Source organism: Lentinula edodes (genome assembly GCF_021015755.1).
Source record: "Lentinula edodes strain Le(Bin) 0899 ss11 chromosome Unknown C8R40scaffold_5, whole genome shotgun sequence".
Taxonomy (NCBI): Eukaryota; Fungi; Basidiomycota; class Agaricomycetes; order Agaricales; family Omphalotaceae; genus Lentinula; species Lentinula edodes.
This window is the reverse complement of record NW_025764311.1, coordinates 904,157-926,223: the sequence shown is the minus strand read 5'-3', so window position 1 is coordinate 926,223 and position 22,067 is coordinate 904,157. Positions and strand designations below refer to the sequence as shown.

At 45.4% G+C, this 22,067-nt stretch overlaps 10 protein-coding genes and 1 non-coding gene across 11 annotated transcripts; 7 read left to right on the top strand and 4 right to left on the bottom strand.

Moving 5' to 3' along the window:
- Positions 1–109: 109 nt before the first annotated feature.
- Positions 110–900, bottom strand: C8R40DRAFT_1037491 (DUF1640-domain-containing protein; the record flags this gene model as incomplete). The annotated part of the gene is made up of 4 exons (XM_046223671.1): positions 110–159; positions 216–246; positions 305–604; positions 655–900. 4 exons carry the CDS (start codon positions 898–900, stop codon positions 110–112), a joined length of 627 nt encoding a protein of 208 aa, XP_046090205.1.
- A 270-nt stretch (positions 901–1,170) lies between these two features.
- On the bottom strand, positions 1,171–2,212 carry C8R40DRAFT_1036894 (fatty acid hydroxylase superfamily-domain-containing protein; the record flags this gene model as incomplete). The annotated part of the gene is made up of 3 exons (XM_046223624.1): positions 1,171–1,281; positions 1,333–1,663; positions 1,713–2,212. The coding sequence occupies 3 exons, from the start codon at positions 2,210–2,212 to the stop codon at positions 1,171–1,173; spliced, it is 942 nt and encodes a 313-aa protein (XP_046090204.1).
- Positions 2,213–2,639: 427 nt separating this feature from the next.
- Positions 2,640–3,933, bottom strand: C8R40DRAFT_1158958 (Rcd1-domain-containing protein; the record flags this gene model as incomplete). The annotated part of the gene is made up of 6 exons (XM_046229806.1): positions 2,640–2,699; positions 2,755–2,824; positions 2,877–3,166; positions 3,219–3,325; positions 3,378–3,533; positions 3,594–3,933. The coding sequence occupies 6 exons, from the start codon at positions 3,931–3,933 to the stop codon at positions 2,640–2,642; spliced, it is 1,023 nt and encodes a 340-aa protein (XP_046090203.1).
- A 145-nt stretch (positions 3,934–4,078) lies between these two features.
- Positions 4,079–6,037, top strand: C8R40DRAFT_1088916 (uncharacterized protein). The gene is made up of 13 exons (XM_046227428.1): positions 4,079–4,237; positions 4,293–4,366; positions 4,425–4,463; positions 4,517–4,557; positions 4,613–4,761; positions 4,811–4,866; positions 4,916–4,971; positions 5,024–5,099; positions 5,157–5,165; positions 5,227–5,237; positions 5,290–5,453; positions 5,505–5,588; positions 5,647–6,037. Exons 1-13 carry the CDS (start codon positions 4,141–4,143, stop codon positions 5,856–5,858), a joined length of 1,068 nt encoding a protein of 355 aa, XP_046090202.1. The 5' UTR covers positions 4,079–4,140; the 3' UTR covers positions 5,859–6,037.
- On the top strand, positions 6,020–7,885 carry C8R40DRAFT_702101 (DUF1295-domain-containing protein). Its single transcript, XM_046235917.1, has 10 exons — positions 6,020–6,329; positions 6,384–6,404; positions 6,462–6,632; positions 6,694–6,705; positions 6,770–6,783; positions 6,841–7,002; positions 7,062–7,109; positions 7,170–7,213; positions 7,268–7,387; positions 7,446–7,885. Exons 1-10 carry the CDS (start codon positions 6,203–6,205, stop codon positions 7,732–7,734), a joined length of 1,008 nt encoding a protein of 335 aa, XP_046090201.1. The 5' UTR covers positions 6,020–6,202; the 3' UTR covers positions 7,735–7,885.
- Positions 7,886–8,095: 210 nt separating this feature from the next.
- Positions 8,096–9,532, top strand: C8R40DRAFT_701755 (uncharacterized protein). The gene is made up of 9 exons (XM_046235916.1): positions 8,096–8,431; positions 8,489–8,561; positions 8,620–8,705; positions 8,782–8,866; positions 8,931–9,052; positions 9,105–9,128; positions 9,184–9,213; positions 9,272–9,290; positions 9,350–9,532. Exons 1-9 carry the CDS (start codon positions 8,324–8,326, stop codon positions 9,382–9,384), a joined length of 582 nt encoding a protein of 193 aa, XP_046090200.1. The 5' UTR covers positions 8,096–8,323; the 3' UTR covers positions 9,385–9,532.
- A 63-nt stretch (positions 9,533–9,595) lies between these two features.
- On the top strand, positions 9,596–11,887 carry C8R40DRAFT_1142131 (uncharacterized protein). Its single transcript, XM_046229487.1, has 7 exons — positions 9,596–9,822; positions 9,879–9,903; positions 9,961–10,141; positions 10,193–10,239; positions 10,296–11,459; positions 11,518–11,685; positions 11,741–11,887. Exons 1-7 carry the CDS (start codon positions 9,746–9,748, stop codon positions 11,780–11,782), a joined length of 1,704 nt encoding a protein of 567 aa, XP_046090199.1. The 5' UTR covers positions 9,596–9,745; the 3' UTR covers positions 11,783–11,887.
- Positions 11,888–12,918: 1,031 nt separating this feature from the next.
- On the top strand, positions 12,919–14,381 carry C8R40DRAFT_1214759 (DHS-like NAD/FAD-binding domain-containing protein; the record flags this gene model as incomplete). Its single annotated transcript, XM_046233222.1, has 6 exons — positions 12,919–13,319; positions 13,369–13,504; positions 13,605–13,731; positions 13,828–13,918; positions 13,950–14,134; positions 14,202–14,381. Exons 1-6 carry the CDS (start codon positions 13,223–13,225, stop codon positions 14,379–14,381), a joined length of 816 nt encoding a protein of 271 aa, XP_046090198.1. The 5' UTR covers positions 12,919–13,222.
- A 1,150-nt stretch (positions 14,382–15,531) lies between these two features.
- Positions 15,532–15,633, top strand: C8R40DRAFT_t54. The gene has a single exon. It is a non-coding gene; the product is annotated as a tRNA-Met (tRNA).
- Positions 15,634–17,442: 1,809 nt separating this feature from the next.
- C8R40DRAFT_992351 (uncharacterized protein) lies at positions 17,443–20,048 on the bottom strand (the record flags this gene model as incomplete). Its single annotated transcript, XM_046236736.1, has 10 exons — positions 17,443–17,559; positions 17,621–17,746; positions 17,823–17,948; positions 18,025–18,092; positions 18,160–18,372; positions 18,469–18,690; positions 18,808–18,879; positions 18,937–19,249; positions 19,324–19,770; positions 19,824–20,048. Coding segments are annotated over 10 exons (1,929 nt in total), but the record flags the coding sequence as incomplete, so codon positions are not given.
- Positions 20,049–20,374: 326 nt separating this feature from the next.
- Positions 20,375–22,057, top strand: C8R40DRAFT_1088834 (uncharacterized protein). Its single transcript, XM_046227427.1, has 6 exons — positions 20,375–20,870; positions 20,924–21,013; positions 21,074–21,141; positions 21,194–21,320; positions 21,381–21,632; positions 21,692–22,057. The coding sequence occupies exons 1-6, from the start codon at positions 20,388–20,390 to the stop codon at positions 21,839–21,841; spliced, it is 1,170 nt and encodes a 389-aa protein (XP_046090196.1). The 5' UTR covers positions 20,375–20,387; the 3' UTR covers positions 21,842–22,057.
- Positions 22,058–22,067: the final 10 nt, after the last annotated feature.

The window sequence follows — 22,067 nt, the reverse complement described above, 5'->3', positions numbered from 1 at the left end:
AAGTGTCGCACCGCTTTGGCAATACCTGAACCGGCGTGCAAAATTCTTGGACCGAGGCGTACAATAAACTTCCTTTCCAATGTAAATGTACAAGTAAACGTGGAGGTCGTCATGCGCGAAACCGCAGATAGGCCATCAGCAAAGCGGAACATCCAGTTACTGCAAAATTGTTGAGAAGTCGAAACGGTCGAAAAATAAGTTGAAAGTCAACGCACCAATTCCAACGAGATATTGCAAGGTGGTCGCCTACAGATCGATCTGTTAGTGGATAGGGAGCAAGAATTTCGAATTCCATGTGGCGCACCTTGGAAGCCTGAATCGCCGTTCTTAACCCAGCAATTTCCTGTTCTATCTTGTATTCTACTTCTTTCAGTTTCAGCTCCTTCCCGCTGCTCTCGTCTCTATATCTTCCTTTTTCTAGATTGAGATCCAGACGTACTCCTGCCTGAGTACGAGTGATCTCTTCTCTGAGCCGCTGTTTTAGTTTCTCAATATCGTTAACAAGCCGGTCATTCTCTGCCTTGATCATCGCAAGGTCGTTCTTCTCCATGAGTTGAAGTTCCGATTTTGCTTGTGCAAAGTCAACCTGTTGTGTATAATGATGCTGTATGCTGTAAATTAGTTTACAGTGCATCTGTGATTCAAGTTACTCACCTTTTCCTGATCAGCCTTGGTCACCATGTTACTAGTCATATTTCTAATGCTTTCGTCGATGACTTCAGCCATAGCAGACATAATACCCTCAGCTTGCGCTCGATTCAAACCCTCGCGTTCTAGCCGTTGTACGAACTGATGTGTGTCGAAGTGAAAGTCAGACCGAATATTGGTTGTCGAAAATGAACGAGTAAGTAGGACCCTGTTGAAATATGGACGAGCTTGTATTGCTGCTGCTTTGAGCATCGTAGTGTAGAGTTCAAAAATATTGTTGAATTGGAGCGGAAGGATACTGACCCTGCAACGTGACTGTATGCTTATAGCCTTGCCGGACGCTCTGCTCAATTATTTATGTAGTGACGTTTCCACACTCGGTACAATGTTCATCTGTACCATAAACTATCCACAAAAATTATTCCAGTGTTATATTATAAAAGACATACATATATGATACTTGTAATGCAAGAACAAACGAAAGGCGGAGATTACAAACCATGTAAGACAGTTGTACGTAGCTCAGTCTCGTCGTTTACGAGACTCAAGCTCCTGGCGAGTCATGCGAGTACCCAAGATAGAATCCCAGTGAATAAAGAACGGCTGAGAGAAATTGGACTTGATCCCAATGATCTATGGTGAAAATTCAAACGAGGAACATTTTGAACGTTACACGAAACATACCTGATGGTGAATATCATGATAATCAGCGTTGTTACTGGTAATAATTTGAAGAGGATCAAAAGGCAGTCTATATCCACAATGGTCATCTACAGTTTTGAGAGTTGACACAACGAAAAGAAGAAGAGCCTGTCGTGAATTCATCCTGGTTACTGATTCCGCAATGACAGCACCGACGCTATCCAGAAGAAATCCTTCCACAGGATGGTTATAAAGGGCCCCATAAGCATAAGGTACATATAGACGATGGTGCCACGAATGGAAGTGCCGGTACAACCACTTGTTATCGTGCATCGCCCGGTGGAGGAAGTATTGCCAAGTATCGATGACGAACCTAGATTCTTATTGAATGAATTGAGGAATAAAGAAGGCACTGGACTCACATGGCAAGCAGGAGCTGCAATGTCGGGATAACCCACCAATAGACCGCATAAGTCACCATTGGCAGTAATTGCGCTTCCCGTTCTGTCCCCAGTATTCGCATTATCACTGCCAGATATTGAGCTATATGATGCAGGCCCTGTACGTAGTCTCCGTGACTATCATCCGATAGCCAAAAAATACCAAGCACAGTTTGGACTATCTGCTGAAATATAACGGCCCAAACGACCTGTGTTCGAGACACTAGATTTTTCGACTGTATTTCCGCCGACTCGTGTATGCGGTATTTTTCGAACCACTTCCATTCAGCAGTGTCAAGGTAGTGGAAGAACAAGGATAACGTCCAATAAGCTAAAATGGGTCCGGCTAGAGTCAGGATAGGGTCTGATACACCGTCGATGAGTGTGGGCTGGGACGAATGATAGAACGGGTGGTCTGTCGAGTCAAAGCAAATGGTATATCCATCCAACTGAGAACAGACAGAGTGGACGGAGTGGTTCATGGCTGGAGGATCGCCCAGAAGATGATTTAACTTATGGAGGAGAAAAAGGTTTCCGGATATCACCTGATTGACCTGAGGTTGACACATTCAATGAATTCATTCAAATCTCGACTTGACCCGCTCCCGCCTCGAGCGCCTGGTCAGAAACTGGAAGAGCAAACGAGAACATTCCGACTGAAGAGACCAAATATCATAAGACACTAGGTTTGAATTTCGTTTGATACATTTATTCTACGAAAAAAGGGTGGGTATTGAAGATATTCAACAATTAATTTTGTACACTTTGTTTTACGAGGAACGAGCATGCGAAGACAAGGGTAAGAGCAGCTATTTATATAAATCGAGGTGACACACACACTGAATGGTCAGGATATACAAAGTCCAAAGTCCACAGTCGAAGTCAAGGCTTAAGCGCTTTAAGTTGAAGTCAAGGTTCGTTCAGATTATTGAGTAAAGTGGTGAGACACCGTTTTGTTACCATGTCCCCCTGTACGCGAAGTATTAATGACTAGGCACGCCTCATCGAAAAGAATGATACACACCTTCAAGAGAGCACTGAATGTTTGATCTCGAAGAGGCTCAGGCAGGCAAGCGCGCAGAGCCTCTCGTGCTCTGCAGTAGGCGTAAGCAGAGAGTATTTGAATACAGAGAGTCGCAAACTCACCTTAAGTTATCACTCAATCGGAGATAACACCGAACCACATGCTTCAGGAGGCGGACAGCTTGAGTCTCCACCAGCTGATTCACCATGTTGCTGAGGACGGTGCCTACCGCGTAAAACCGCTCATACGTATGGCATATGTACGTCAAGCCGGTTTCGTCGAGCAATATCTTCTGTACTATAAAGATAGCCACTGTTTTAGAGAGTTCGGAACCAGTTTCCATGATTCGTAGACAGAGTGGGATAATCTCGGTTGAAAGAAGAAAGTGGATGACGGTGTTATTATCGTTTTGCTAGATACAACGATGTAAGATCAAGGCCAGTGTAACCATTACTAACACGTACTTTCACGAGAGCACCAATTACCCCCAATGAGGTGAGACGCAAGTATTCGAATGGTCGGGTTTTAGATGTCGTATTTAGAAATGGATAAAGGAAAAGAGGAATATGAGCTACATGACGACCGTAAGTTGCCGGTAGTAGACAAGAATTTATAGTACTGACCATTTAAGAATAATTGGCGAGTTTCTGTATGCGAGGCAACACATTGAAGAAGCGCAAGAGCATTGCAAACTCTATTGGAAACAAGGGCGGTGAGGTTTGGTGGTGATAGCAAGGGATAGACGGAAACGATCTCTTGCAATAAGGCAGGCATGATTCCTATAAAAATTAAGAAAAAAATGAGCTGAATTTCATGGCTCAGGAAGGAGTCCGCCATACCGAAAGAGTGCCACAAAATCAGAGCTAAGTCGTCGTACTGCTCTCTCTTCTTACTCAGCTCCAAAAGTGCTGTCTCCCTCATACCCGGATCCATGAGGTCTATGACCAAAGCAAAAATCTTGCTATCATCCTGTATGCTCAGTCCGTTTCCAGTGACACCATTGGTTCCATTCAAGAACTGCTGCCCAGCTTGATGGGGAATCGAATGGACAAGTTGTGCACCAGGTAGTGGAGGGGTCTCAGAATATGCAGACAGTGCAGATCGGTTGTAGTGATTATACTGCGAGTTGTGTTGCTGTTGAAGGTAGGATACGGGCTTAGGCGATAGTAGCCCCGCCATGGCGTCAGGCCTGGTAAAGAACTTCAGTCTCAGATGGAAGGAGGAAGAGGACAAAACTTGATGACAAATGCAGACTGACGTTTGTGGTGGTCACGTGCACAAGACAGTTTCGGGCGCTTTGCTGCCTTAAAGTTTGCACTTTATTGGAGCGCGTTGAGTATGCGCTTTTAGCATTCACATTCTGTCCTGAACGGCTTGGATGCGCAAATGGCACGCACATGCACTTTTGTACTCTTGATTCTCTTAATAGGGCTCACCATCACAACTCAAGGTGTACAGGCTCATGTTGCGGCTTGGCATTACGGTGAGCAGCTAATTCGTTGCATTCTCGATATATATCATTTACAAGGATACCTTAGGAATGTACTGCTTGAATGGAACTTCAGGGTATGATAATCCGAACACGAACGATGCTATACAGCCATTGTATCGGGTATGTCACCTCGCACATCCCAGGTTCCACTTTCGACAAGTAACATTCACCTGCTTAGATGACCAAAGACGATTGGTGGTTTCACCATTTTAATAAAGTATGCTGCCTGAACCATAGTATATTTCAAGCAGCGCTAACTGTGCGCTCTAGTGTGACCGATTTCCTCCAGAAGAAGGAGATTTCCTTGACCTGTGCGCCTGTTATTTGCGTTTTCATTCCCACTGCTGACAGATACCTTGTAATCAGTCCAGTGAACGGCACATTCACGGTAGAGCATGCTCTCAATCGTGCGTTCACCACACTCTCGTACAATGGAGAAGATATAGGCGACTTTGGAGATGGAGAGGATCATCCTGGGATGGGCGAAGATGGCGACTGTATTACAGCCATAAATAGTGAGTACTGCTGTAGGTTTTGCTGCGTCTTTACTCAAGAAATACGTAGTACATACCCAAAACGAGAGTATGGCTGCGGGTACAGCTTTTGCTATCTCATATCAGGTAAGCTTTCCGAGTTCGCATTGGACAACATACCTTAGCAAATCCACAGTCGAATATGAGCCTAGTTACGTTTGAAAATTTGGTGGTTTTCACTGTGTTATACCAGTTCGTCTTCCGTTGATTTTGTTCGGATTTGGAACTCGCTGAACTACGATAGTACGCCCTGGAAACGCATCGCAACGTATTCGGTCCCAAACTTACCAGCGTGTCCTCCCGAAGGATGTATATGTGCTGTAAGCAGATACGTATCTCTCTTCATATGTCGTATAAACGTCGACTCTCCCTTCTAGTGGGGATGGGTACGAAGAATTCTCTGGCCGTCAATACTTTGGTTGACCCTTCGCTGTTTTGTTTGATAAGATTCCAAACGGGTGGGGCTAGGTTATTTCAGTGTGAATGAGCTTTACTGACGGTTCTTATCAGATGCGGGACTGCCAACATGTATCACCTTGGCTATAGGTGTAAAGTTGTTGGGCAAACAGGTGATGCTGCCGTCGCCCCGGGACAAGCTCCCGTATGGTGCGAAGATGACCCCGATCGCTGTGTGAACGGCGCAAAACAGATGCTTTATTGGCATCAAGTGGATGGTAATAACTGCATCTTTGTTCTATCTCGTATTTCCTGAAAATATCTGTAAGGCAACAATATTGAAGTCGAAGGACTTGATCTCGCGGGAGATCACAAAAGCCCTGCTTATAATGCGAAATGTGGATTTAGAAATGGTATGCATATTTTTATTGCAATGATATCTAACTGGCTAAGTAATCTGTACAATGACAGGTGCCCAAACCGATATTTTCCTAGAACCCGGAACAGCAACGTCCACCAATGTTCCACCATCTGCCATTCGACATAAATTGCCCAGTCTCGTCCGTACATCCCCTAGGCCTCGTCGGATCACACCCGTTACTGTCCTTTTGGAACATGCTCATAGATATATAATGATGGTGTACTCGTTCCCGCTATTCGTGTATTACTATGCCAGGTCATAGAGAAGAGAGGATTTCGGTATTTTCTGCAGACTCACTATGCATGATGGAGAGGATTTTTAAAGGCACTTCGCCTGTGATTAGGTATACTAATATGTTCTTATTATCCAGGACTAGGACATCGCTATTGCCAATATGATGGACTTAAATTGCTTAGCGCTTGGTACAAGAAATTGGCGCCGAAAATAATGTTCGATGACTTCCCGCTGATCGTTGTTCATCTCAAACCTTTTACGTGGCTTGTCTACGATGCTGGACATCCAACAAATATTTAACCTCTAGTAGTTTTGACTCCCCTCGCCGTACATAGAAAAGCTGAACAACCATTATTCAACAATTTCTGACCAATGGCGGTCTATGTTCTCGACCATTACTACCTCGCTATAACTGTCCTGGTGACCGCCGCTTATCAGCTCCTTGGATTTGCCATAGCGTGGACTTTTCAATTTGATAAGATCACAGACTTCACTGGAGGTATGCAATGCAGGTGGTAAAATCGTCGCGCTGACCTGACAACGACAACTACAGGATCGAATTTCTTCATCTTAGGTTAGTTCATAACGGCGATTTTCTTCTCCTTCAAGTTGATCCGATTAACTGTTTCAGCTTTACTCACTTTACTCATTGGAAATGAGTTTCACGCTCGGAACATTGTAGCCAGTGTGTTGGTTATGGTGTGGGCCACACGAATCGCTGGGTTTCTTCTATATCGTGTCCTAAAGACGGGGAGCGACACCCGATTCGATGAAATTAGGTCAAGTTTCCTCAAATTTTTAGGTAAAAAGGCCCGCTTCGTAATCTGAGTTTCTAAGCTGAACCCCATAATTCGTGTATCCAGGATTCTGGCTAGGTAGGTGTCACCCTCGTGCTGAGGTTATGGGTTTCGAAATAATCTTATTCATGTGGGCGATCAGGTCAAATCATCTGGGTGCGTCGTTTCCCAAATCTGTCTTTTTTACTCCACTAACTTCCATGGTTTTGCCAGGTTTGGACCGTCTCTCTACCCCTCACCATTTTGAACTCTCCCGCTATATCCGACACAACTCGCTCTGGGTCGAACCCCGCCTTTGGTACCTCACGCGATATTGCAGGAATTGTCCTTTGGGTTTTGGGATGGTTGATCGAAACTGTGTCCGATGCCCAGAAGGTTTTTGACAAACACCAAGAGCTCAGATAATATACTAACTTAGTCGCTCTGGGAATCAGTTCAGATACAAGATGGCGAAAGACAAACCAAAAGACAAGCCCGTTCTGGTGTGTTTTGTAGTTTTTCACTGGTTACATTAGCTAATTACTATGTATTTCTTTCCTCAGACTGGGTTATGGAAATGGTCTCGTCATCCTCCTTATTTCGGAGAGTGCGTCTGTCTATCCCAACCAACTCATATTCATACTAACGAAGGACACCCCAGAATTATGTGCTGGTGGGGAATCTGGATATTATGTCTTTCTCCTACAACGAACGGCTCTCTTTCATCCCATTCTAAGTCCGCCCAGTATGGTGCGATTGTATCCCCCCTCTTCACTCTTATGTACGTTTCCTTGAACTCTAAATTTCTCGCTCGTCTGACACCCATCCTCCGTTTCCAGTCTGCTTATGTTCGGATCTGGCGTACCCACAGCCGAAAAACCTCAGGCAAAAAAGTTTTTCCTTATGAGCCACGGGGAAAACGCGAAACAAGAACATGTCCATGCATGGTCGAATTATAAGGAATACTTGCGGAGAACATCCATCCTCATCCCCATTCCTCCAGTCGTTTACAAACCCCTGCCGCGCCTTCTCAAACAGACCTTGCTATTAGATTTCCCTATGTATCAGTTCGATCAAGTGAGGGATGGGGTCGTTGCTGTAGAACAGTCAAGACGGGAATCCGTGTGAGGGAGTGGCCGAATGACTTGGAACGGTTATTAACTTGTAATTTGTGTGGATAGGTGTGGATCAATCACTTCTGAAATTGCATTCCATATCCAGTTTAGTCAGTTTCTCCTTCAAAATTTTATCCGCTTGTGAAAACTTCAAGAATCAAAGCGACATTCGGGTCGCTCGTTGCCGCATCAATCTTCGACCTGTTGAGAAACCTGTTCAGACGGTAGAACGGCTATGTACATACATATGCAGAGCCAACAAAGATCAAGACCAATTTTATAGGTTGGAGTTTGATGGTCAATGAACGGGAGTCGAGGCTGAGTAAACCCGCGTTTTCAAAAATCGGCAAATTTGATAAGCGACGGAGATAAGATGAAAAAAGTCAAGCAAAGTGTTTCGGGGTTTCCCAAATCAGATTCACTCCTTTCCAGTCATATAAATGCGATGTTCGAACGGAATGTTTCCTCTTCACCTTTTGCGCTGGTACGCTCTTGGACAAGCATCCCCCCTACCCTACCCTCTTGGAATATTCGTTGAGCGAATACACTCTTTTCCACCCAACACAAACACCCAATTCTGATTCTGGACTGCTTTCGTTACGATGATGAGCCTCCAAAAAGTCATTATCAGTTACTTTTGCGCAGTGTTCCTTCTTTCATTGAACTTGGCGGCACCCATATCGATGAGAAGAGGCGCAGGAGATCACACGGTAAATTCCCTGGTCCAGTGCTTGCAAATACCTAATTTGACGCTCTTTTGAACATAGTTTACTCTTGTCAATAACTGCCCGGAATCTATCACTGCTTATGTTGAAGACACGAAATGCGGGTACTCACCTCGTAAGCTTCTAGCGTGCCTTGGCTTTCTTCAAGGACCTTGATGAAGATTTACTTACAGGCTGTTCTGATGCCTCATCGTACACTGCGGCCCAACCCGGAGTAATTCTTGCAGGAACTTCTATCCAAGTTACGATACCTGCGAGTGTATGTTCAGCTGCTCGATCCTGTCTTAACCGCGCTTTCCTCAGTCGGTTTTTTTTCTGATTTTTCCCCCCTGCAGTGGGTTGGACGTATCTATGCGGAGACCGTCGCATCTAGTTGTGGTGCCAAAGGCGAGGATTGCACAATAGGGGAATTCAACTTGGGTATGTTTTTGTCGAAACTTTCGAAGAAATTACTCTTATGAGCTCCAACCATGCATTTCCTCAGATACCGGAGACATATACGCAGCCCAAGCCTACGATATTTCCAACATTCAAGGATACACGCAGGCAATGTCAATACTATTTCAAGGGTGTGATACAGTTACTTGCACAAGCGTAGACTGTTCGGTATGTCGAACTCATAAGTGCCAAGGAAGTTAATAACTCAATGCTCCGCTAGTGCTCTGATGCGTACCCCCCTGGTGTAAGCTAATTCTTACCCGAGTACTTCGTAATCACAAGCTTATTCGTCGTGACAGGATGAGACTGGCTGTGGAGATGATTCCCCGGTACGTATTTCTAAGAACATCTTACTAGATTTTCTTTCCTGATTTTGTTTCTTAACAGGTCCGAGCGTGCGGTGCCGGTAAGTGATTGCTCTGGCTTTTGAGGATCTGCACCCCTTACTCGGTTGGTTGATTCTAGGAGCCATACCTGCCACAATAACATTCTGTCCTTGAGGTTTTTTGACAGTTGAGACGTCGAGGGTTCACGGGAAAACTGTGTTATATGTACATTATTGTCAAGGCTACTACGAGGGTTATTTTGGGTTTTAGGGAAAGGAATTGCCATCATGTTCTGAACATTGTAAAAGCTACAACTTTGATTGTGATTCTTGATGTTGTACCGAAGCAAGTGCTTGACTGCCAGGCTCAGTTGGAAAAGTTAGAATCATGGCAGTTGCGATCGAAACAACTTTCACTTATACGACCTTCATGATCATCCTACAGTCTATCCCATCTACTACTCTCCCTTAACCGGCCTCTCAATCCCTGAACATCTAGGTACTGTGAACTTTCGTGAAACAGAAAATCAATAAGGATGACCGCCGTGAATATAACCGATGTCGATGCCGTATTGGCTATCTACAATTCTCTTGTCGAGCTACACTTAAACTGGTACGTTTCATCATGTTTGTTATATCTTCGTTATAGACTCATCGAATTCTCCCCAGGTTGCTACTGAAATACGACGATAATGTACGTGGCGGATATCTTCGACTTGTGTTACCATGGGTAACATAAATAACTCCACAGTCCGATGAATTTTACCTCCATGCTTCTGGTTCCAAAGGCCTTCCTGAACTGAAACAGTCATTCGAGGAGAGTTCTACTGTACATATCGCCTTCTATAATGAGGAATCATCACAAGTACAATCGAGGCCTGGATTTGCCTTGATCAATTACATTCCATCCTCAATATCAGGTATCAGACGAGGTACAGTCACCCACTCTGTTTAACTGGATATATCTTGAGTTAACCAACCAGCTCGTGCTCTTGTGCAATCGCGGCGTATTGGAGCTCTGTTCGTCAAGGTAACAAACTCTTATTGTTCATTGTGCGAAATTAACTTCGTCATTGTCCTCTACAGACTGAATATGCCACATTAACAATTGACCATCTTTCTAACCTCACTCCATCTGCGATACACCAGGCTGTCCTTCATCCTGACGGTATTCATAATATCCGCATCGAACGTTCAGCATCATCTCCAGAGCCAGTTGACCCACAATCCACATTAGAATCGATGATTTTCCCTATTCGGCGCTCCTTCACAGAAAACCGTGATCCTTCTGTGATACCATTAAATTATTCTACTCCACCAAAGTCTCAAAGTCTCTTCTCCAGCATTCTGCGTCGCAAACGCGCTACTCCCAGCACCGACGTTCCGTGGGATAGCGATGAAGACGTAGCACCTCCCACTCCACCCAAAGACAATAACAGTGTTTCCAGATCCAACTTTACATATACCCCCGGCGCACGACTGAGAAGCATACCCAACTCGGATCTTAGGAAGAGTCTTGCGGAATTTGCATTCATATCGCATCCCATACCCTCATCTGACGACGAAGTCATCGTTGAACATCCTAATCCTCCTCCTAAAACATTGCAACCGCTTTCTTCAAACAAGCCTGACGGCGCTCTGTTCTCTATCCCGCTTGACCGTAAATGGGTGCATGATACTGTATACATCTCAGACCCCGAGGAACGTGCGCGGAGGCGAAAACTTGTTCAACAGCAGCGTGCACTAGAGGAGCAGCAGGCTTTACAGCAAGAGGCCGAACGCCAAGCACGAATAAAGGAGGAGAAGGAGGAGCTTAAACGTCAGGAAGAGGAGGAAGAAGCTTGGAGAAAATCCATGCTCGAGCAGGAGCTGCAAGAAATCAAAGCCCGACGGCGCGCGCGGGAGCAGAGAGAACAGGAAGAGGACGCAAGAAAAAAGCGGGAAATTGAGGCGAGGAAAGAGATGGATAGGAAACGGAGGATGGAAGAACATGAAAAGTTAGAGGAATGGCGTCAGCAAATGGCCTGGGAGGTAGAGGCAGAGAAAATGAAAGAAGAGGATGATAGGAGAAGAGCGGATGCTGAGAGGAAGACCAAGGTCCAGAATATGGTCAAAGAAGTGAAAATGGAACTGAGGTCGAGTGGGTGGACAACGGCGTGGGCGACTCTACAAACGGGTGACTCCCTTGTGTGGCGGAGACGGTACCTCAAGCTCGTTGGGAGCAAGATCTTTATATATCGAAGTCCAAAAGTGCGTAGAGCTCGAAGTTCGTTAGTTTTTCAATGATGAATTCATTCTCCCTCTGCAGGACATGAACCAAACTCTCGACGAGGTGGAACTCCGAGGACAGATCGTTGGTCTCCGCGAGCCGAATGAAGGATTCGAGGAGCTGAAGGCTATCAAACACTCTTTCGCAATTGTGTTTAAGGACGGACGGGATCCTTGGGCTGTCTTTGGTGATACAGAGGAAGAGAAGGTAAGTACAATTGATCGCTCCTGTACTGCTTCTAGCTGATATAAGTTTCATTTAGATTAAGATGTTGGGAATGCTTCAATATGCAGCAGGCCTGTAACTTGAAGAGACCCTAGTATACCCATCTACTTGTACTCATAAGTACTACTGTATACCCTGTTTCAGTGTGCATTAAGTTAATGGATTCGGACAGATTTTAATAGAGTCATTGAATAACATTACCTTTACATGAGAGCATTGCTTCCTTGGTTCAGTTGGTTAGAGCGTGAGTCTCACAATCTGAGGTCACTTATGCCTGTGTCATTGTGATTTACAACGATCCTGGAGCTGTAAGTTCCAGCAACTTGATAAGACCACCCTTATTATCTACCTATCGATAGAAGTCAACTTGTGTTGTCGAAACAAGACTGTCAGGCTACCCACTTGCTTGTATTGGAACAATCCTGATACAAGTATTACTCACTGTGGCATCACGTCTTGTAGTTTGAAGACTCGCAAGCCAGATGGGTACAGTAGGCATATAAAAAGAATACTGGTTGGATTTTAGCAGCACCAACTCCCCATAACACGCTCGGCACTCAGTTCACTACACAGCACACCTTGGCAGTTACACGAAGCATGTCCAGCTCTATCATAGATTCTTGAGATATTCCAGGGGTCCATATTATGGAAGACGCGATCCCGTACCTTGACAAGCCTTACTACAGCGTCATCTGCGCTGCTAACCCAATTGTTGGTGAAGAAGGAGCGCTCAGAAACCATTGGCGTCTCTTCTTGTCGTTGGGAGAATCAGCAGGGTGCATCATCCTCGACATGGTCAAGACTGACTATCGATTTGAGAGGATATTTCGCCGTGACGTACAAGACATACTCGCTTACCTCTAGCTACTATAGTCTGTTGGCGCTCTTGTACCCAATGATCCCGGCTCCGAAGCAAATCTGTGAAAGAGAACGGACCTACCGACAACGAAGATGGATACAACGGACTCATGAAAGATATAAACTGGGTTTGGCGTCAGCCAGGTTTGGGGGAGGTGCCATCTGATGCAGGTAAAGGAATCCAGGTGGAAGAAAGCACTATCAAACAAGGTACCTTCAATTTTTGAAGAGAAAGATTATATTTCTTCATTCCCGGCCCGTTAGATATCTGCGGATCTCTATGGTGAAATTCTGGCTAGAGGGACTGCGTAGTACGAACCAAGTGTCCACGCAGATTCAATGTCCTCACAATTCGGAAGATCCTTTGTGAGGCTCAAAAATTCAAATATAAACATAGCGCATAAGGGACAAGGTCGACGTGCCTCATTGAATTGAACGCATACCGAATGTTTCCTGAATTAATGTAAGGCATCTCAGACAAGAACTTTGTCCCCTCAAAATCGAGCTAAATCTCGAGACTTGCCATGCGTAATGCCTTGAAGCTTGAGGGTCGGGAGATACAAGAAAGGAAAGCCAACCAGAACGGATAGCCACAATAAGCGCCCAAGCGGGCCCTGATCCAATCTTATCCTTCGACAACTACTCTCCTGGTCCATTATCTATGGCTAACTCAAATTCAATAGAGGCTTTCAGAAAGGTACTTCGAGAAAGCCGACACGTTGTGGCGGTGGCGGGTGCTGGTCTATCAACGGCATCAGGTATCCTCAGCGCCGAATTTTTCTCAAAATCAGCTTGAACGTCCCGTAGGAATACCATCTTGGCGAGGGCAGAAAGGACAGGGAGGCATATGGAACTTTTATGACCCTGCTATACTAGCCTCCCTCGAAGCATTCACCCGAGATCCGAGTCTGGTGTGGCATCATTATCATGTTTTACGGGAAATGTAAGTCATTTATACTACTTTCCATTCAATAATATATCTTCCAGATTTCGGAAGACGCCACTGAATTTCTTCTTCATGTCTTCATGCTCTATGCCTCTAGCGCCTTACATTCCACACCGAACCCAGCTCACGTATCTCTGGCTATGCTCTGCATCCCAGAGCTTCTGCACCATCTTGCATCCGACGCCGAATTCACACTCATCACACAGAATATCGATGGCCTCAGCGTTCGCGCGTATGAAGACGCTTTAAAACACCACCAGGGTACATTAGGACCATCAATCTTTTCTTATAATGGTTCAATGAACACCACTATCACAAAGAACATACCCGAGAGTCATATATATGAAATGCACGGTCGTGTTCTTGATACTTTATGTACCCAGTGCAGCAATCTCCGTCATGACGGGAAAAGTCCTCTGTGTCCTGCGCTTGCTCACGCGAGAACTTTTAATGGTCCGTGATCATCCGATACCTGTCGATGAACTCCCTCATTGCGAACAACCCGAATGCGGGGGTCTACTACGTCCCGGTGTCGTTTGGTTTGACGAAGTTCCTCGAAATTCACGAGAGATATGGCGGAAAGTCGATGAAGCCGATCTCTGTCTTGTTATAGGGACGTCTTCCACGGTGAATCGATCTCATCCATGCCTTTCATGCAATGGATTCATTATTATTCTTTTGGTCCATCTTCAAGGTTCAGCTGGCTGCAGGCTTTGCTCACGAAATCAAGGACCACGGTGGAAAAGTGGCAATATTCTCGATTGAGAACGTGAAGGAACAGACCGAGCTGGCGGATTTTACGTTTCTGGGCCCTTGTGAAGTGACGCTTCCGAATGTTTTGTTTGATAGTGACACGGATAGGGATACGTACTAGACGTGAACAGGTATTAATCAGGTATACACCAGCTCAAGGCTGCTAACACAGTTTTAGATGCAGAGGATGAGGGTTTTTGCAGGTTGGGACTTACATGAATCCATAGCAGAAATTTTCAAAGCCTCACTTTGAACTGGAATGAAAGCGTAGCTCACCGGTGAGGCTTTAAGGGTTCACTGTTTCCAGATTGGCTGAGTTTCCGTCCCTTGATTGAGTGGAGTCTTGTGGATGCGCCCACTGTCAGTTCTTTCCATGTCTCGTGTTTGCACCATGTCCACTGAGCTTAGAACATGCTTCTCAAGGAGACCGTAACCTGTCCAATATTGGTGTTTCCCTCCTTCACTCGCCTTCCAATCAAATCCAAGCATTCCATTTCCGAGTTTCAGACTAGTCTCAACTGAGCTTCCAAGACTGGTTTTCGTTCCACGGTTTCTCGGAGAGTGGATAGGCTCTTCAGATGACGGGAAAAATCATCTTGAATTTGGGACTGAACTGGAAGATGGATTATATACATGCAGTTCTTAATCGATATGGGAGTATGCATAAGAGAAGACATCCATAGATTCTGCCGCTAGTGAAAGCTCGAGACCATAATAAGTTTTAACCGAAGCCTCAGCCTTTGACACGGCGGCGAGACCCGTAAAACGCTCTTAACAAAGGAAAGTGCAGGTAAAAATTGCTCATAGACTTTCAACAACAATGACTATATTCCACACAACACGGCCACACGTACATACACACCGAACTTCCTTGAACCTTGAATTGATTGGGAGCAAGATCTTTATATATTGAAATCCAAAAGTGCGTAGAGCTCGAAGGTTCGTTGGATTTTCAATGATGAATCCACGCTCCCCCCGCACTGCGCAGGACATGAACACTCCGAGGACAGATCATTGGTCTCGCAAGCTGAATGAGGGATTCGAGGAGCTGAAGGCTATTAAACAGTCTTTCGCAATCACCCTATCTCAGTGTCCGCATTTCCACTATCATACAAGTGATGAGTCCACTCCAACCCTGCTAGTGAGAGAATTGAATACCTTGAAAGTCCAGACCTTAAAACGAACACATGGTAGATAACTTAATGAATTCATACAGATTTCAATAAAGTATTGAATAAGATTATATCCAGATCCCTTTTCATGAGAGTATGGCTTCCTTGGCTCAGTTGGCTAGAGCGCGAGTCTCATACTACTGTATGCGGGGCATCAATCCCACCATCTCGAGGTCGCAAGTTCGAGCCTTGCAGGGAGCATGTGTTTTGCTTGTTCTCACTTTTTAGAACCGAAATAAAAGCTTTTGAAGCCCTCAGGAAAATCATAAATTCGCAAATCCGTAAATTCGAAGAAAAAAAAATCTGGTCACGTGAAGCAATTGGCAGGTCACATGCCACATCCAGTGTGCCATATTCTAAGTTAACTTTCCCCTCCTAGTTTCAGTTTACAATGGTTATTTCAATGCCTCTGTGATTTGATTGTGTATCATAAGCTCTCTTGTCAAAACTCTGGAATAGTGCTCAGACAAATTAGGTGCAGGATAATAGGTGAGAAACCAGTGAATGTGTTATAGTGTACATTACTTGCGCACAAATGTCTGCGGGTAGAGTCAACCAATATGGATTTTCTTTTGGTACCCTAAGATAATGCCAGTACCACACCACCTCTGAGGTTTTGCAGATGCGGTAAGCCTTAGTCGCGGGATTACAAATTCACCTTCCTCAGGCTCATGATTTTTGGCTCGCGAGACTAACAGGTACATTTACTGTGAGTCCTTACGAGTCCTTACTTCCCCTGTAGAACTTGTTCTTGTCCACACACCACTCTACATAAGATAATTCCTCAACACTGTACATGAGTTATAACTTAGGCATAAAGATAAAAGTTCCCCTGGATCATTTGAATACATGGAGAGCTTGAGAACCCACATCCTTCCCTGCTTGAAATACCGTCCTGCGGTCGAAAATCCATATTGGCACCCTAGGTTCATCTGTACATGTCCACTGACGTCCCAGATACCTAATGCCATCCACCACGTTCCCCTTCCAACGCGACCCCCACTCATCCTCAAGATCCACGAATACTATCCCACGCGTGGGCGGCGGCTTCACTGGATTATATTTTCTTGGATTCCATCTACACGCACCAAGGAACGCCTCCAGCCCATTCGCACGCGAACCAGACTCGACTATAGATCTGACCGAAGGAAGACCGGGTTGTCGGTCTTTAAGGGAGGGAACCCAGAATAAGGCGTCTTTGAAGAACAGGTCAACGGAAGGATCGGTTTGGCATACGGTGGGGGATACACGTTCGTCCGATCGTTTGGAATGGACTGGAGAAGTTGGAGGACTAGGGTATTGTTTACGTTTCGAACGAAGTGACTCCAGCTGGGAGAAGTGTATTTTTGCTAGACTTGGGGTTGGGGGATTTGGAGCAGAGGGTTGACTGTTCTCATCGTTTGAAGATGAGGAACTTTTAGAGTGCGAATCTTCTTGAATTGCGAACTGTATCATATTCGTAGCATTCTGGAGAGGAAGGCCTTGGTCTTCAGATGCTAGGTGTTCGACAAGTGGAATGACAATATCAACTGTGTTTCCCGGGATAGTTCCAACGACTGGAGGGACGATCTGGTCATCCGAAATCCCTGCAAGGGAATTATCAAGCATAACAGAAGTTTCCATCTGAACACATCGACCAGGAACCTCGGACAAGAGAAGTAAGCGACTCGAGGCAGTAGTACACCATCCCGCAAGACTACTGGGAATGATGTTATTACCTCCATTCCCATTCCCCACCACCCTCTTCTTCCGTGGCGAAGCTCCGAAATCATTGTGAACAGATCGTTCCCGTTTCCTTTGTTTCACCAATGAACCTGAGGACTTCTCCCCACTTCCCTTGTTCTTCCTAGGTCTATCCGCTGCAGCAACTCTCGTTCTCCACATCTCTACCCGCTTACGCATACCCTCAGGCCTATGATTGACATTGACGAATGCATTCCTTCCATTTCGTGCATTAGGGTGTATGAATGTCGTTTCCGCATCCTTACGGGCAGCCTCTGCAGCCGCAACACGACCCATCGCCTCCCGCGCTTGCTTCCGGAGCTCTTGTAACGACATGCAATCTGACCACGAACGTTCATGTCGACGAAAATATTTGGTAATTCGAGGCCAGCGTAATTCGTATTGCTATGCAATTGCACGATTCAATAGGTTTTGAATGTATGCGAAATGAGACATTGGTACCGACCTTGCTTCCCTCTGGAACAGTGAACCTATCCCCATATAATTCAACTGCGATCGGTTTTCGTAACATGAGTTCTGGTCGAGCTAGTTTGTCGTACATCGTATACGTGTATTCCAGTCCATCCCGTGGCTATAGAGAACATAGAATATAGAACGAAATTCGAGTCGATCATTGATTTTGGAGGTTATGTAAAGGAAATACGAACCAATTGTTTCGTGGTATATCGAATGGGATCATCATTCTTCAACAAAAAATTGAGCCTTTCCAACTCTACTCGGGAAAGCCCATACGCAGCAGTAAAATAGATGTAAAAGTGGGGTAACGCTTCGGACTATCATGGTTCAATTCGAATTGTTAGTTGAATAATCCGACTCGTAAGATAGATAGAAGATGCAAACGTAACCCACGTTATTCGCAGTTTCTTCTTTATTAGTCTGTGCCCCGATGTAGAACGTAGTCAAAGTAGTAGGAGGAACTGTGGAAAATAGAAAAAAAGATAGAAAACGTCAGATTCAGACTCATAGTGAAAGCAGATCTTGTACCTCTAAGTTCCAGCGCACGATCAGGAACGCATGCAGCACCCAAAAGAACTAGATCAACAGTATCCCCAAGACCTTCAATATAATCCTTTTTCAACTTGACCCAAGGTTTTTTCGCTTCGTTATATTCGGAATCCGCTGCCTTGAGTACCAATCCTTCCTCTCCGACCGCTATACGCCGAGCAAATACATCATGCAAAGTTCGTCTTGCAGTACCTCCCCCGTTCACATCTTCATCAGCGGTTTCTTCACGGTGATAGGCCATTTCTTCGTCGTCATCAGCGGTATAGTTGCCGTCGAAACTCCAATCACTCGGAGAGTTTTGAGAAGGTTCATCGAGATTGATGAGCCATCTATCTGCCAACATAGCCTTTCCAGGCTCTTTGATGATCAGCTCTTCGAGTTTTTCACGCCGGAGGTTGTAAGGTGTTTGGAGTAAAGACTCATCATCAAGATACATGATATCGAAGAAGACAAGGCCAAGATGTTGGCCTTGTGTGTTTGACAAGAGTGATGATTCGGACACACATTCATCTCTATGATAAATTCAATGGGACACCACGTAAGAGGATTCCAGGAACTACCTGTCCACTCACGATTGATCTTCCTCTTCTTCCTCTTGAGTATCGTTATCCCCTGTCCATCTTCGACTTCCTCTATCTCTTCCTCTGCCTCGGACGCCTACTGCAGTTTCGCGGATCAACCTTCGTATTCTCCAAAATTCTGTCGCATTCACGAATCAGATTCGCTAGTACACCCGAGAAAGTCATAAAGCTTTACCCAAAATCCGTGTCCCCTCACACGGAACCATTTCCGCATCCAACACCACACTCCTCTTGATTCGGGGCTCAACTCCCGGACGACCATTCAACCCAAGAGAATCCAGAATTACGGCATGTATAGCTCGACGATCGCTTGTTGAATCCCTCTTGCTTTTGCTGAATATTGTGATTTGAGGTTTTTGCCCGTGTATGACTTGAACATGTATCTGTGCCCGTTCTCCATCATATTTGGTCTCTGCCCACACTTGCGAAAAGTCTGAGAAGAATGAAAGGGCATGCTTGCAGCTACGACCTTTCTGGGACTTTGGAACCTAGTAAAAGGATAGCCGGAGCGATATAGGTTTCAGAAAGGATGCGAGAGAGCCAATTTAATGGGGAGACATACCCCAATTTGAGTCCCGATCCTTGGTCCCACCTCCTGACCACTCTCAAATGCTTTGGCTGCAACGTCCAAATCCCATCTAGCGCGATACGACCTATTCATACTATTCGATGGATCCCAAGCCCACATGGCGTTTTCCTTAGTCAAGATTTTCACTGCTTTAGTATTATAATCTTTCAAAGCAGCAGTAGGATCCCTTTCAATTTGTGGGTAAAGTAGTCCACGTAGATCTTTCAAAATGATTTGGGTCAGAACAGCAGCCTCATAGGGAGCCATTTGTCGATAGAGAGTTTTCAAGATGTCCTTCCTTGTCAGAAGGGATTTAGTAGAATTACGACTGAGGGTTTTCTTCGAATAATCCACGTGAGACCAAGGTGATGTTGAAGCTAGCTGATTCAAAAGTTCATTGACTTCGACGATGTCGAGATTTCCGCGATAATCCTTGTCGGGCTATTAGAGTCTATTGATTAGCATACAAAGCAATTAAACGCAATAACACTCACAGAATATCTTTGAAGGAGGAATTCATAAACATGATCCCCTGGACATCCCGCAAAGTCGCACTGTTCGCAGAGCGCGTCTTCAGTTACACAGAGGCTATCCGCGATGTCACGGACAAGACTCTTATCCCTCAAACCGAACTTTCGCTTGTGGTCCTCCTCGGGAAACAAGAAACGAAATAGTATTGATGTGGTGCCCGGTGGAAGAGGTCCAGCCTGCAGATTCAGAGAGTATGCTTTGAATACGCTGAGTGCAGGGAACCAAGTCTTTGCTTGATCTTTGCCAGCTGCCTTGCGCTCAGCAATGGATTTCGCTTTGCTTTTCTTCGCGATTTCTTGAACCAGTTCCGCAAAACTAAGATAAATCTAAATCAGCTGGGAGAGCTTGAGGGCGTAGCAGAAAGACGCGTACCGGAAGAATTTTATGGGTTCCGGAATGTCCCTGTTGGACATTGGAGGTGTCGCTCGTGGTGGTGAAGAGTGAGTCAACCAAGCAATAACAAACAATAAACAATACATAAATAGACGCTCGTTGAATCTCAGCGTTGACGTCATAATTCTTGGGCCATGTTTTCCCAAACAATCATTCGGTCTGCAACTCGTTCTTTCTCTTCTTCCTCAGTTATATCCAACCGCTGTATAGCATATACCCAAAATGGTGATCCTACGCAAGTTCTCACTGCTTTCACATACCCCAAACTGCCTTCACCTCCGCCAAGCACTGTGAATCTCAAATTTCTCTTGTCGCCTATCAATCCAGCCGACGTGAATACTATAGAAGGGGTCTACCCTTCCAAGCCCACTCATACGTCCAATCTTGCTGCCTCGGGTCTGGGAAGTAAAGATGAACCAGTCTTTGTTGGAGGCAACGAAGGATTGGCACAGGTAGTGGAAGTCGGGGAAGGTGTTAAAGGTTTGAAAAAAGATGATTGGGTAGTAATGGACCGACCGCAATTGGGTACATGGTCGACGAGCCGTAATGTTCCTTTCAATAGCGTGATTAAACTTCCGGCTACTGGATTAACGGAAGCCCATGGCGCAACCATGACCGTATGTATTCCATATTGCAACATTTCATGCCTAATATACCGTTATCCTTCCAGGTAAATCCCACAACCGCATACAACATGCTCGATGGTTTCGTCAAACTTCAGGCAGGGGACTGGGTCATCCAAAACGGGGCAAATAGTGCGGTCGGTCTTAATGGTGTCTATCCATTAAATCGTGCATTCACCTAGCTACGGAGTATTTAGGTCGGCCAGCTTGTCCTACAAATTGCTAAAGAGAGGGGTCTTAACACCTTGAATTTCGTCCGTTCTCGGTACACAATCATCATCCTCGCATCTAGCCATTTTGACTCAGAATTTCCACAGAGACGACTCTAGCTTGCGCTCTCTTGTCGAGCATCTTGAAAGTCTGGGGGCAACCAAGGTCTTAACCTACGACGATCTCAACGACAAGTCTCTACGCGGCAAGGTCAAAGAATGGACTGGTGGCAAGGTACGACACTTCAAATAACTCTCCCTTCTTCTCGAACACCTTTCAACCAACCATACCCAGGATATCCGGCTAGCCCTTAACTGCGTCGGCGGCGAACCCACCACGAGCATGGCCAAGCTTCTTGGTCAAGACGCACACCTAGTTTCCTATGGCGCCATGTCGAAGAAACCCTTGTCCCTACCAACCTCCCTCCATATCTTCAAAAACCTCACTTCTCACGGATTCTGGCAAACGAACTGGTCGAAAACACATTCGAGAACAGAGAAAGAAGAGTTGATTTCCAAATTGGCGGGGATGATGAAAGAGGGAAAGGTATGTGTCATTGATACAACTCGGTCTAACATGAATTCTGAATGAATGTCCCCTGGTAGATTCAAGCCCCACGACATCAAATCATAACTATCGGTGCACAAGAGTCGGATAAGGAAGCTACCGAGAAGATACGCGATGTGTTTCATAGAATGGCAGAGGGCAAGTTCAGCCAGAAGGTGCTCCTTAAGCTTGAAGGACCGGATGTGTAGGCGATGCTCGAGATTGAAATCAAGTTGGATTATGTTGATATACAGATTGATGCATGAACATATCGGTTCTTAAAATGACCAGCAAGCCCGCTTCTAAGTAAGCGACCGCCAGCTACAGACATACAGTGATTTTGCATAACTTACCAACATTTTGACTGGAATTCCGAAGAGAGAGCTGAGCGCAGAAAGCCGGCACCGCATATGACTGATTGTTGGCTGAATAAGC